The 13975-nt window shown below is 44.8% G+C and overlaps 1 protein-coding gene across 1 annotated transcript in view; it reads right to left on the reverse strand.

Moving 5' to 3' along the window:
* The window catches only part of CFAP44 (cilia and flagella associated protein 44), a 108685-nt gene that overhangs the window by 71588 nt on the left and 23122 nt on the right, over positions 1 to 13975 (reverse strand). Inside the window, exons 10-13 of the mRNA XM_080654344.1 lie at positions 13391 to 13490; positions 6033 to 6127; positions 2032 to 2241; positions 1277 to 1387 (exon numbers count right to left, since the gene is read on the reverse strand). Of these exons, the coding sequence (XP_080510470.1) occupies positions 1277 to 1387; positions 2032 to 2241; positions 6033 to 6127; positions 13391 to 13490 (516 nt within the window). The remainder of the gene's footprint in view (positions 1 to 1276; positions 1388 to 2031; positions 2242 to 6032; positions 6128 to 13390; positions 13491 to 13975) is intronic.

Here is a 13975-nt window from a genome sequence, read left to right on the forward strand (position 1 = left end):
AAGTAAAGACCTTAGAACAGAACTTGTGAACATCAGAATGACTGACAGACCCAAGTCAACATATCTATACTAATAAAAGGGTAATATGCAAATTGTCCAGGATGCCCTCACAGTAACGACTGAACAGCAGGCTGCATGGGGCAACCAGGCTGACAGGGTGGTTACTGAGGGACAACCAAACAACCGAACAGCAGGCTGCGTGGGGTGACCAGGCCAGCAGGGGGGTTAGTGAGGGGTGACCAAACGACTGAACAGCAGTGGGGGGCAGTTGGGAGTGACCAGGCCAGAGAAGGGGGGCAGTTAGGGGCAACCAGGTTGGTAGAGGGGGGCAGTGAGGGGCAACCAGGTCAGCAGAGGGGGGAATTTGGTGGGGGGGGGGGTGGAATAGTTAGGGGCAATCAGGCCAGCAGGTAGAGGTGGTTAGGGGTGATCAGGCTGGCAAGGGGGGGGGCAGTTAGGGGCGATCAGGCAGGCAGGCAAGCAGTTAGGAGCCAGTGGTCCCAGATTGTGAGAGGGATGTCCGACTGCCGTTTTAGGCCCGATCCCCAGGATCGAGCCTAAAATGGCAGTCGTACATCCTCCAAGGGGTCCCGGATTGGAGAGGGTGCAGACTGCGCTGAGGGGACCCCCTTCCCCCTAGGCATGAATTTTGTGCACCAGGCCTCTAGTCTTAAATAATTAAAGCCTAATATGCTAATCATTCAACTGTTTGACCAGTCACTATGACATGCACTGACCACCAGGGGGCAGACACTGTGGTCCAGCCAATCGGGACTGGGTGAGATGGGCCGGACATGCCCTGGAGCCCTCCAGTGGTCCCTCCCTGGCCCCGATTATGCACCGGTGGAGTCCCTTGGTCTGGCCTGTGCCCTCTCACAATCCAGGACCCCTCGGGGGATGTCAGAAAGCCAGTTTCAGCCCAATCCCCACAGGCCAGGCTGAGGGACCGCACTGGTGCACGAATCCGTGCACTGGGCCTCTAGTTCTGACATATTGTGTTATCAAGATAAGGCACCACTATTAAAGCAAACTGGATATAACACAATGTTTTCAGAGGGGACTGTGGCCAACTAATTAGAGTTGTGGAAGGAAGAGGAGGCAGTGGGGAGAACGTGACACTCCTGAGGATATACTAATAGCCAAGCTGAGCAGCATCCTGGTCCCTCTATGCAGAAGCCAGGTATTGGACTAATAATTGCACCTGCTATTCTCTATCAGACCACTTCATTGTGTAGTAATTAAAATTTAAGCATAAAGACAAATAACAATTACTTACATGAGAGACCGGAGACCATACTAACTGGCAAATAGGTCCAGGAGTATTAATATAACCAATTGGTTTATAATCCTTTTCCACTTCAAAGAAGAACACAGTTTTATCTTTACTCTAAGAAAAATAAGAAATATCAGCCAAATATATATAATTATAAAATCCATTCCATAGAGTTCAAAACAGCATTTATTAGCTATTATATATCCACTGTACACTGATTCCTACATGCACACTTATACCCACAATGATCATGTATCCCAGATTGTTCTGGAAAAATTCTTATTTCAAATATTTACTTCATTTTCCCCATGAAAACACTTGAAAAATCATGTATTCCAGTATTCAGTTCTGAAAAAACAATCACCATACCTGTAGATAAGATTAATTCAGAAAAAATGTTCCCCAATGCCAATGCTCACCTATTAATGCACAAAGTATTTACATAGTCATTCTCTTCATTTTTCTCTTCTATTATGAGAATATGCCTATGCTATAAAATATTGATTATAGTTAAAACATCTTGCATGACTCCTAGCTGAAATTTTCTATTACTTTAAAATAAACATTAGAACTCAAATTGTAAGAATATTTTAAAATGTCATGCACAGACCATGCTGAAAGAATATGAATACAAAGAAAGCAAAATATGGATATGTTCTCAGAAATGAGCATCACCAAATAAGGCATCATTAAGTAGAAAGATTAATAAGGCAAGGTTAACCATCAAAGATCAATCGAAAACAAAATCTACTACTCACCCCTGTGGCTAGAATTTCTCCATCACGTTCAAAAGCTAAAGCAGTAACCTGAGCAGTATGGGGTTTGAAGACATGTTTCAAATGAAGATCTGCATCTGAATATTTTCTCCGTCCTGCAAAAATTGTGAGCCCTTTTGGATCATACAGTTCAAGAACTCGAACAACCCCATCTTCAAATCCTATAATAATCTGTGCTCCGGTGAAGCTTACCTTAGACAAAAGTTAAATGCAAGAAATCTGAAATTAGTTGATTAGGAAAGTTATACTATGTTACATCTGTATTTTACTTACTAGTAGACTTAAATCATTTAACAATGGCTGTCCATTGGTAATTCCTTCTACCACTTTTTGGTAACCACCATCTATTCTAGGATGACTATGAGATGGGTAAACAATGGCAATTCAACCACTCATGAGCAAATGTTGGAGGAGTGTCTGTCAACTACATGTCAGGCAGCTACCACCAGCAACCTAAGAATGAGCATAAGCAGTCTCAGTCCCTGCTTTCACAGAATGTATGATCTAGTGGGGAAGAGAGACATTAATTAATCAATCACACAAATGAGTGAGGAATTAAGGACTGAAATAAGTGCTGAAGGAAAGAAACATATTCTCTGAGAGCATATAACAAAGAAAGCTGACCTAGACTGAGGACTTTCTGAAGGAAGAGATAGTGGAGCTGAGATCAGAAAAAAGGCCCAGGGATTAATGAACAGGAAGATGGCAGAAGCACTTGTGGGAGAGGCTGTAGCTTGTGCAAATGCCATGTGTCAGTAAAGAATGGAACTCAGGAAAAAAGTTATAATTTGACTAGAGCAGACTGAGTAAGGGAGCGGTGCATCCACGAGAGACTAGCAAGGGAAATAAGCAGGCACCACGTCACAGTAGGCAGTCTTCATCCCAAGAATAGCAGGAAGTCATCAAAAGGTTTTTAGTGGTGGGCTGGGGGTGGGAAGTGACATGATCAGATTTGCTATTTTAGAAATGTCATCCTTGCTGCTGTGTGTAAGGTAGATCTGAGATGGCCTGATGGAATGCAGGGTGACCTTTGGGAGTCCTTTGAAGAGATGGCTGCCATACTCTAGAACGGTGACTGTGGTAACTTGGTCTGAGGTTAGGTAGTGGAGAAGAGGGATATAGACACATTTTAGTAAGAAGCATAATGGCCCTATTGGTAATGAATGGACATGGGGAATGAGGCAGAGGAAGCTGTCAATGACAACTAAGATATATATACTGAGTCAGGAAACACTGGAAGGAGCCAGGTGTGTGTGTGGTTTGTTGCTGCTGTTGTTTTGGAGGGAGGATAGCTTGGGGCAAGCAGAAAGACATTAATTTAGTCTTGGCCATGTTGAGTTTGAAGTCCCCTGGAGATATCAAAGTAGAGATGACATATAGTCTGTAGTTTAGAGGAGAAGTCTGGGTTGGGAATATAAATCCAGCAATGCCTGAAAATGCTAAATCTGTTGTCTTAAAGGCATTCGGGAGAAGGGCAATAGCCCTGGTATTCTCTCTTTAAAAAGTATATTTTTAATTGATTTCAGAGAGGGAAAGGGAGATAGAAATAGAAACATAAATAATGAGAGGGAATCATTGATTGGCTGCCTCCTGCTCACCCCACACTGGGAATCGAGCCTGCAACCTGGGCATGTGCCCTGACTGGGAATCAAACTGTGACCTCCGGGTTCATAAGTCAACTCTCAACCATGAGCCACACCAATCAGGCAGCCCTGGTATTCTTTAGAGCAGCGGTTGCCAACCTTTCAGACCTCACGGACCACCAGTGGTCTGCAGACCACCGGGTGGCGATAGCTGCTTTAGAGCACAGTGATCATGCCTGAGGCCAAGCAATTAGGAAAATATTGGGAATAAGAAAACTGTACTCCATTCAACCCCAATGGAATGTTGTTAATTCAACAAACATTTACTAAATTTCCAAATGTACCAGTAACTGTAGAGGCCCTGGAGGTACAAAGAGTAGGTATGATTGTCACCATGAAGAACAAACAGTCTTGCCCTGGTCAGTGTCCCTCAGTGGTTAGAGTGTTGGCCCATGCACCGAAGGGTCATGGGTTCAATTCTTGGTCAAGGGCACATACCTGGTTTGCAGGTTTGACCTCCAGCCAGTCAGGGAGCATGCAGGTCTCTCTCACATCAATGACTCTATATCTATCTATCTATCTATCTATCTATCTATCTATCTATCATCTATCTCTCCCTCTCCCTCTCCATTGCTCCCTTCCTCTCTTTCTAAAAATCAATGGAAAAAGATATCCTCAGGTAAGGATTAACAACAACAAAAAAGAACAAACAGCCTTGTGGAAAGGATATATAATAAAGCAAATCATCTTAGTATGTTGTACTAAGTGTTGTAACAGAAGTATATACACAACCCTTAATAAACAAACAAAAAAATGACAGAGGAGGGAACACTTAGCTGTATCTGAAGGTGGGGTCACAAAGGGCTATGCAGTGGAGATGATGTTTGACCTGAGCTGAGTTGTCAAAAATGATGTGGAGTTTCCCAGAAGGCAAGGGAGTATGGAGAAGGGGCATTTTAATTCTAGTATAATACCCATATGATCATTACTTGGATGTAAGGCTAAAACAGGAAACATTCTATGGACATCACACAACCATCTGGATAAATGATTCAATTACTAGGGCTGTATTTTAAAGACTTCAGTAAGGGTGTAAAATGATTAGAATAAAGAGTGAGCCAGGTTTGGTAACCCAAATATTTGTGGTTTCTACTTGTTCTAGCCTAATCATTGTTCTGCCTCTATCCCCTGGCCTAAATTCTCCTTCTGATCTTGATCCCATCATGAAATTCCCCTCTACTCCAGCCATCTCCACAACTACTTTAAGCCTGAAACATTTTGTTTCAACCCAAACAGTAAGGATAAAACATTCCCAAAATACTCCCATGACATTTTAAAAATGTGGCTGCAAATTCTTTGACATGCCTCCCATAGAGAGATGAGGTTTAAATCCCTCCCTCTTTAATCTGGGTGGAGCTTGTGACTGCTTCACCCAATGGAGTATGGTAGAAGTGGCATAGTGTGACTTCTGAGGCTGGGAAGGCCAGCAGCTTCTGCCTTGTCTGTTGGGACACTAGATCTTGGAGTCCTGACCTTCTATGTAAGAAGTGTGTGACTGTCCTGAGGCCACCACACTGTGATGAAGACCAAGCCATAGGAAGGGATATTAGGTAAGCACTCCTGCTGACATCCCAGCTTAGCCCAGCCTTCATCTCAGGTGCCAGACTTGTAATACAGAAGCCTTTAGATAATTCCAGGACCCAACCATTCAAGTCTTCCCAGCTGAGGTCCCCAAAACCATGAAGCAGCGATAACCCATCCCTGCTCTCACTTGTCTGAATTCCCAATCTATAGAGTAAGTGAGCAAAATAAAATGATGGCTGCTTTATACCACTACATTTTGTGACAGTTTGTTACACAGCAATAAATAACTAGAACAACTCCCTATCTCTTCCTGATTTTCTTCTATAGCTCTTATCATTGTCTAACATACCACAAATTTACTTGTTTATTGTCTGTCTCTGCCTCTTGTCTCCCACTATAGTGTAAGGTGCAATAAGGGCAAGTATTTTTGTCTTTGTTCATTGCTATAGTCCTAGAATCCAGAACAAGGCCCAGCACCTAGTAAGGCATGCTGGAAATATAAATAAAATGAATGAAATCAGAGCCAGGCAGATAGAGGATATATACAAAAAGTTCTGTTGTGTAATTACTTTGTAACATGGAACTATTACTAATCTGCAGGTAGCATAAAAATAGATTTTCATTAAAACAGGAACAAAATTACAACAATAGCAAGGTCAACATATGATTTCTATCACATTCTAAGTGGTTAAACTTACTTAAAATGTTTATTCTTCTCTGAAATCCAGAGTTGAAAAATATCATATTTCCAAGAAGTAGCACTGTATACTATATTTATTAATAAAATCTAGTAAAAGTTCATTATAATAAACTTACCAGACGAGGTACCCAAGCAAGGGCGGTGCCTCCTTGTTTGAATTTCACATGAGTCAAAAAAGTTTTGCTAGCAAAATCATAGATTCGAACAGAACCTATAGAAAGATAGTTTTAAAAGAAACAAATGTATATGTAAACCTTTTTTTAATAACCTTGGCTCACTTCACATGTTGAGCATTTTAATAAGAAATTCCACAAATAACTATATCCACTGATAATCCAATAACCTTTCCTTAGTCAAAAATTTCTATATATGCCCTGGCTGGTGTAGTTCAAGGGTTAGAGCACCAGTCCACTCACTGAAGGATTGAGAGTTCGATTCCAGTTGGGGAGCATGCAGGAGGCAACCAATCAATGTGTCTCTCTCACATCAATGTTTTTCTCTCTCCCCCTCCCTTCCTCGGGTGAGGATCAACAACAACAAAAAATTTCTATGTATAGCCTTGATTGGATAATTTATAAACATGTGTAATAAAGAAGACAAGTGGGAGTTCTGGTTTAGATGGGAGCATAGGTAAATGCAGTAACCGCATCCTCCCTTAACCACATTAGAATTACAACTAAGCTATAGAAGAACCATCATTCTGAACTGCCTGAAATCAAGCTGAATAGAGGTCCTACTGCTAAGGATATAAAGAAGAAGCCACATCAAAACTGGTAGGAGGGGCAGAGGCTCAGAATGGGTCCCACACCCATGTGAGGCAGATAAAAATCGGGACAGATATTTCAGCTGCCGAGGACCCCCTAGAGAACAAGCAATCCCAACTCCATCCCAGGCCTCCCAGCCCGGGATTCCAGTGGTAGAAAGAGAAGTCCTCATTAACTTCTGGCTGTAAAAACCAGCGTGGATTATGGCTGAGTGAGACAGAGTCCCAGGCATTCCCCTGAAAGGACCCACACCCAGACTTACTCAGACTGACTTCTTCTAAGTTCCAGTGCCCGGGCACTAGGGATGTACAGGGAGGGACTGAGTTATCTGGCCTGGAGGTGAGAGTTGGAGGGCTGCTTTCTCCCAGACAGAAGTGCTGGCAGAGGCCATTGTTTCTTTTCTGAGCCCTACTCCCACTGAGCCAGCATGCAAGTACCATATTTGAGTCTCTGTCAACTTGTCACCATTTTTCCTACCCTGGTGATTCCCTGAAACCCCACCCCACCCAACTTTCATACCCAACCCAAGCCATTTCCAGTGGCTTTTCCATACAAATGGCCTGTCTTGGATCATGTTTCACACTTTTCTAAAATCTCTCAAACAAGCAACATCTGGCCTTTCCCTTGCTATGTACCTCTTGTAAGTGGTTTCAGGCCCAGCACTAGTGGTAGCTGGCCTTGGTTCGCAGCTTGGCCTCTCCTGGGCACCTCCAAACCCAGAACAAGTAGCAGCCATCTGCGGGTCATTGTGTAGCTCATGCCAGGAGGCCCTGGGCAGGGCACAGGTTGACCTTGGCTTGCACCTCTCAGGAGGTCCCAGAGCCAGTGCACCTGGTGGACAGTTTCAGACCACATCAAAGCACCACCCAACCTCCTCCATGAGAACACACTTAAGGGATGGACTCAGCAGGCAACAGAGTACTGCTGAAGTAATTCCTGTTCTGTGGAGCCAGCCCCTGTAGAGTGTATCCTCCATGGTGATCAAAGCCAGTCCTCAAAGCCAAATGGTGCCAATAGAAATGAAGACTCAACTACAACAGGAGGGTATACACAGCCCACACAGGGGGCACACCTGGAGCATCCAGCTCAGGTGAATGGAGAGGCTATGCCACTGGGCCCTGCAGCACACCTACTACATAAGGCCACTCTACCAATCCCAGGAGATGTAGCAGCTCTACCTAATGCATAGAAACAAACATAGGGAGGCAGCCAAAATTAAGAGACAAAGAAACCTACCCCAAATGAAAGAACAATAAAACTCCAGAAAAATAACTAAACAAAATGGAGACAAGCAATCTACTAGGTGCAAAGTTCAAAACACTGGTTATAAGGATGCTCAATAAGAATATGAACTTAGTGAACTTCAACAAAGAGACAGGAAACAAAAGCAGAGGTAAGAAAAAAGTAAGAAAGAAGCAGTCAGAAATGAAGAATACATGAATTGAAATGAAGAATACATTACAGGGAATCAACAGTGGAGTAGATGAAGCAGAGGAAAAAAATCAGAGATCTGGAAGATTTCAAAGCAGAAAAGAGCCTTCTCCCCCCTCCCCCCCAAAAAAGGAATCCAAAAAAATGAGGAGAATTTAAGGAGCCTCTGGGATAACTTCAAGCATACCAACATTTGCATCATGGGGATGCCAGAAGGAGAAGAGAGAGATCAAGGAATTGAAAACCTATTTGAAAAGATGACAGGAAACTTCCATAATCTAGTGAATAAAATAGACATAGAAGTCCAGGAAGCACAGACAGTCCCAAACAAGATGAACCCAAAGAGGCTCCACACCAAGACACATCATAATTAAAATGCCAAAGATTAAAGACAAAGAGAGAATCTTAAAAGCAGCAAGAGAAAAGCAGTTAATTATCTACAAAGAAGCTCCCATAAAACTGTCAGCTTATTTCTCCACAGAAACTTTTCAAGCCAGAAGGAATTGGCATGAGATATTCAAAGTGATGAAAAGCATGAACCTACAACCAAGATTATAATACCCAGCAAAGTTATCATCTAGAATTAAAAGACAGATAAAGAGCTTCCCAAAAAAGCTAAAGGAGTATATCACCACCAAACCAGTACTACAAGAAATGTTAAAGGGTTTTCTTTAAGAAGAAGAAAGAAAAAAGATCCAAAACATGAATAATAAAATTGCAATAAATACATATCCATCAACAAGTACTTTAAAGGCAAACGGATTAAATGATCCAATCAAAAGACATACAGAGGCTGAACTGATAACAAAACAAGACCCTTACATATACTGTTCCCAAGAGACTCACTTCAGAATAAAAGACATACACAGACTGAAAGTAAAGGGATGGAAAAGGATATTTCATGAAAATAGAAGCAGAAATTAAAAAGCTGGGGTAGCAACACTTTTACCAGACAAAATGGACTTTAAAACAAAGGTTATATAACAAGAGACAAAGAAGGACCCAACAATTTCACTTCTGAGTATTTATCTGAGAAACCCATACACGAAATGGAAAAGATATATACATCCATATTTTCGTTGCAGCATTATTTACAATATCCAACATATGGAAACAACCTAAGTATCCAGCAATAAATGAATGGGTAATGAAGAAGTGGTGCATATATAAATGGAATATTACTCAGCCATAAAAAAAAAATGAAATCTTGTCATCTGCAACAACATGGACAGACCGAGAGGTTATTGTGCTGAGTCAGACAGAGAAAGACAAATACCGTATGATTTCACTTACATGTGGAATCTAGAAAACAAAATAAATAGATCAGAAACAAACTCATGTATACAGAGAACAAACTGATGATTGCCAGATGGAAGAGGACTTGAGAGACTGGGTGGAAAAGGTGAAGGAATTAAGAAATACAAATTGGTAGTTACAGAACAGTCACAGGAATGTTAAAGTATAGCATAGGGAATATATTCAACTAGAGGCTCCATGCATGAATTCATGCACCAAGGGGGTCCCTCGGCCTGGCCTGCAGGATCAGGCTGAAACCAGCTCTCCAACATCCCCTGAGAGGTCCTGGATTGTGAGAGGGTGCAGGCCAGGCTGAGGGACCCCACCAGTACACAATCGGGGCCAGGGAGGGACACAGGAGGTTCGCCAGCCAGGGAGAGATCATGGAAGGGCTCCAGAGCATGTCCGGCCCTTCTCACTCAGTCCTGATCAGCTGGACCCCAGCAGCAAGCTCACCTACTGGTCGGAGCATCTTTCCCCTGGTGGTCAGTGCAAGTCATAGAGAGCAGTTGAGCGGCCTTAGCATATCATTAGCATATTATGCTTTGATTGGTTGAACAGCCAACTGGATGACCGGACACTTAGCATATTAGGCTTTTATATATCTACCAGGGGCCCGGTGCATGAAGATTCGTGCACGGGGGGTGGGTCCCTCAGCCCAACCTGCACCCTCTCCAATCTGGGAGCCCTCAGGGGAGCCCTCTCCAATCCGGAAGTTTCTGTTGTCTTTGCAATCATATGAGCAAATTGTCTGAGACCCCAACCCAGTTTGGTTTGTTACTCACAGAATAATAGAGGCATTTTTTTTCTTTGCTTCATTGGTGGAGATTTCCTGGAAGTTTTAGGATATCTTCCCTTCAATTTTTCCTAGACACTCTGATTTACTTATGTCTCTCACCTTTGCTTTCCCTCCATCCCCCACCGCAACAGTAAGTTGCTCCAGGCTCACTTTGCTCTAGTGTCTAGGACAGCCGTGAGCAAACTACGGCCCACGGGCCGGATCCAGCCCGTTTGGCTGTTCTATCTGGCCCGCGGAGCCAAAAGAACGGAGGGTTCTCTTGCTCTCCCCTCCGCTCCTTTACTTTGAATTTATATTAGCTCACAAAAACACTCCATCCATGCTTTTGTTCCGGCCCTCCGGTCCAGTTTAAGAACCCATTGTGGCCCTTGAGTCAAAAAGTTTGCCCACCCCTGGAGATCCGTCTGCCACCAGAACTACGATTCCCAGCATTCTTGGTGCTCCCCGCGCTCTGGGCTTCTGCTTCCAGTCCTGGGGCTGCCACCAGAACTACTATTCCCAGAACTCCTGGTGCTCCCCATGCTCCTGGTTTTCCCTTCCTGCTCTGTCTCCATCCCAAGGCCTCCCACTCTGCCAAGTTCCCCAAGCCGCTCCACTCTCCGCCGGCTCTCCTGCTCTGCTCTCCACCTGCGCCTGTGTATGCAAATTAACCTATCATCTTTGTTGGGTTAATTTGCATACACACTCCTGATTGGCTGGTGAGCATAGTGGAGGTACAGTAAATTTACATGTTTCTCTTTTATTATATAGGATATTAATAATAGGGTAATATGCAAATTGGTCGGGATGCCCTCACATGTAACAATCGATCAGCAGGCTGCATGCGCAGCAGGTGCAGGTGGGTGGGGACTTGCAGCGTCAGGGACTTGCATCACACCATCACAATCCATCACCAGGAGGCCCTCCATGCGGCCCAGCCCAGGGGTGGCCCCCAGCAGAGGCGCACAGAGGCCTGCCCAGTGCTAATGTGACACTGCCTGCATGCATCCCCGCCCAGTGCTGACGTGACACCGCCTGCTTGCATCCGTGGCTGGGGATGTGACACTGCCTGCATGTGTCCCTGGCCTGGGACGCAGCAGGGGGGGTGGCGCATTTGGGGGCAATCAGGCTGGCAGGAGGGGCAATTGGGGGCAATCAGGCTGGTAGGGGGCCAGTTGGGGCAAGCAGGCCAGTTGGGGGGGGTAGTTGGAGCCAATCAGGCTGGCAGGGGGGCGCAGTTGGGGGCAATCAGGCCGGCAGACAGACTGGTTAGGGATGATCAGGCAGGCAGGCAGGTGAGTGGTTAGGAGCCAGCGGTCCCAGATTGCAAGAGGGATGTCTGACTGCCGATTTAGGCCCAATCCTGCAGAGGCAGTTAGGGGTGATCAGATCAGCGGGCGGGAGCAGTTAGGGGGCAATCAGGCCAGCAGGGGAGGGAAGTTAGGGGGTGATCAGGCCAGCAGGGGAGCAGTTAGAGGGCGATCAGGCAGTCAGGCAGGTGAACGATTAGGAGCCAGCGGTCCCAGATTGTGAGAGGGATGTCCAACTGGGATTGGGCCTAGACCAGCAGTCGGACATCCCCTGAGGGGTCCCGCATTGGAGAGGGTACAGGCCGAGCTGAGGAAACCTCCCCCCACTCCCGTGCACAAATTTCATCCACTGGGCCTCTAGTATCTACACTAATAAAAGAGAAATATGCAAATTGACCGTACCTCTGCGATGCCCACCAGCCAATCAGGGGTGAGTATGCAAATTAACCCAACAAAGATGGCGGGTTAATTTGCATACACAGGCACAGAGCGAAGACTGAAGGCTCCGGCCTGAGTGAAGACTGAAGACTGAAGACGACTGAAGACTGATGACTAAAGAGGCTTGGCTTCTCCGCTGCAGCTGGAACAAAGGACTGGGTCCCGGGTGCCGGAAGAAAACTGGTGCTGGCAGCCAGGGGAAGGATGGCCTATTGCACGAATCTATGTGCAACAGGCCTCTAAAAATAATAAAAGGCTAAAATGCAAATAGACAGAACAGTGGAACAACCAAACAACTGGTCACTATGATGTGCACTGACCACAAGGGGGCATGTGCAGAACATGGTGGGCGTTGGCAGCAGGTGACAGAGTGCAGAACATGGCGGGTGTTGGCCACAGCAGGATGATGGTGCAGGTGAGCGGGGGTGCCAGGCCAAGGTGGGGTGCTGGTCCTTGTCATCGGGGTAAGCCTCTGGTGGTTACTGAAAATTCTTTGCTTCCATGTGCCACAGTCCCACCTGGCTCTCACACCTGCTGCCAGCACTGGAGCCACTGCTTGCACTTCCTGCTCAGTGCTGTCAGCGGGTGCAAGCAGTGGCTGCCGGCCACAATCGCCCCTCAAGGCTTCTCCACCTCCCCCTGCTCCTAAGGGGCGATCAGGGCAGCAGCTGCCACTCACACCTGCTGCTGGCACCAGCTCCAATTGCTCCGCTCCATCCGTGGGTGAGAGCGGGGCTGGTACCATCAGTGTGTGGGAGCAGTGGTGGCGGGAGCGGGGCTGCCGGCAGACAGGGGACCCAGCGGACGCAGTGGGAGGGGCCGGGCAGGAGCACAGAGGATGGGCCAAGACCCGCCCCGTACCCACTGCAGCCTTGCGGCCCACGGTTCCTTTCAAGATGCACAAATTCTGGGCCTCTAGTATAATATAATATTGTAATAACTATATGGGGTGTCAGATGAGTACTAGATTTATTGGGGTGATCACTAAGTGAGTTATATAGATGTCTAATCACTGTGTTGAACACTTGAAACTAATATAGTAATATTGTATGTCAACTGTAATTAAAAAATAAAAAATTATTTTAAAAGTTTAAAAAAAAAAGGTAACTGATGATTGACTAACAGATCAATTTTCCTTGCACAGTCCATATAGATTCCCCATAAGTCAAGAAGGAAGAAAGGAGACAGAAAGGAAAAGAACAGCACAAATGTAGCTAAAACCAAAATGAATAGCATTTTCATGACTGATGTACTGACTGTGTACTCATTTTAATCTCACAGTAACTATGGCTGCTGCATTTTGTGCCCTCTCCCCACCACAAAGACCCGTCTCACTGCCATTAAGAGGCTCCCCTTTTGGAAAAATTCTCAAATGCTTTTAATCAAATACGTACAAAAGATTGTATTGAAAACAAAACGAAAAGGACAGCTACATTTTAATTAAAGTTCCTACTTACAGTCCAAGGAAGTTGTGGCCATAAGGTAAGTGAGAGGGGACACAGCCAAGGCTTCCACGGCTCCAGAATGGAAGGAGAAGAGGCATTCTGGATCTTGTGTCTGATCATCAAAAGACAGAAATTATATTAGATCTCAAGGATAGCTTAACATAGAATTAAGGTCAAGTTTAAAGAAATACAAATAGCACCCTGTAACTACATGTGTGGTTTCATCTGGATAGAAATAAGAAAAAGCATTATAGGTTAGAAAAAACACTGGACTTTGGAATTAGGAGCAATGGAGTACTGGCTGTGCGATTTTGCACAAGCCACTTTGAATGCCAGTGTCCATTTCTTCATCAGTAAAATGATGGCATCTGCCTGCCTACTAAATAGGATAGGGGTGAGGATTACATGAGATAATATAAATGCAAATGGCTTATGTTTATGAAAACTGTAAAGTGCTCTATGTTAGCTATTGTCATTGCCACTTTTCTGGTAACTCTTGCTATGAGATAGACATTTTTAAATGTATAACAATAATGAAAGAAGAGAGAGAGAAAAACAATATGAATTCTCAGGAATTGGATATCTTGACCAAGTTTT

Source organism: Plecotus auritus (assembly GCF_963455305.1).
Source record: "Plecotus auritus genome assembly, chromosome: 2".
Lineage (NCBI taxonomy): Eukaryota > Metazoa > Chordata > Mammalia > Chiroptera > Vespertilionidae > Plecotus > Plecotus auritus.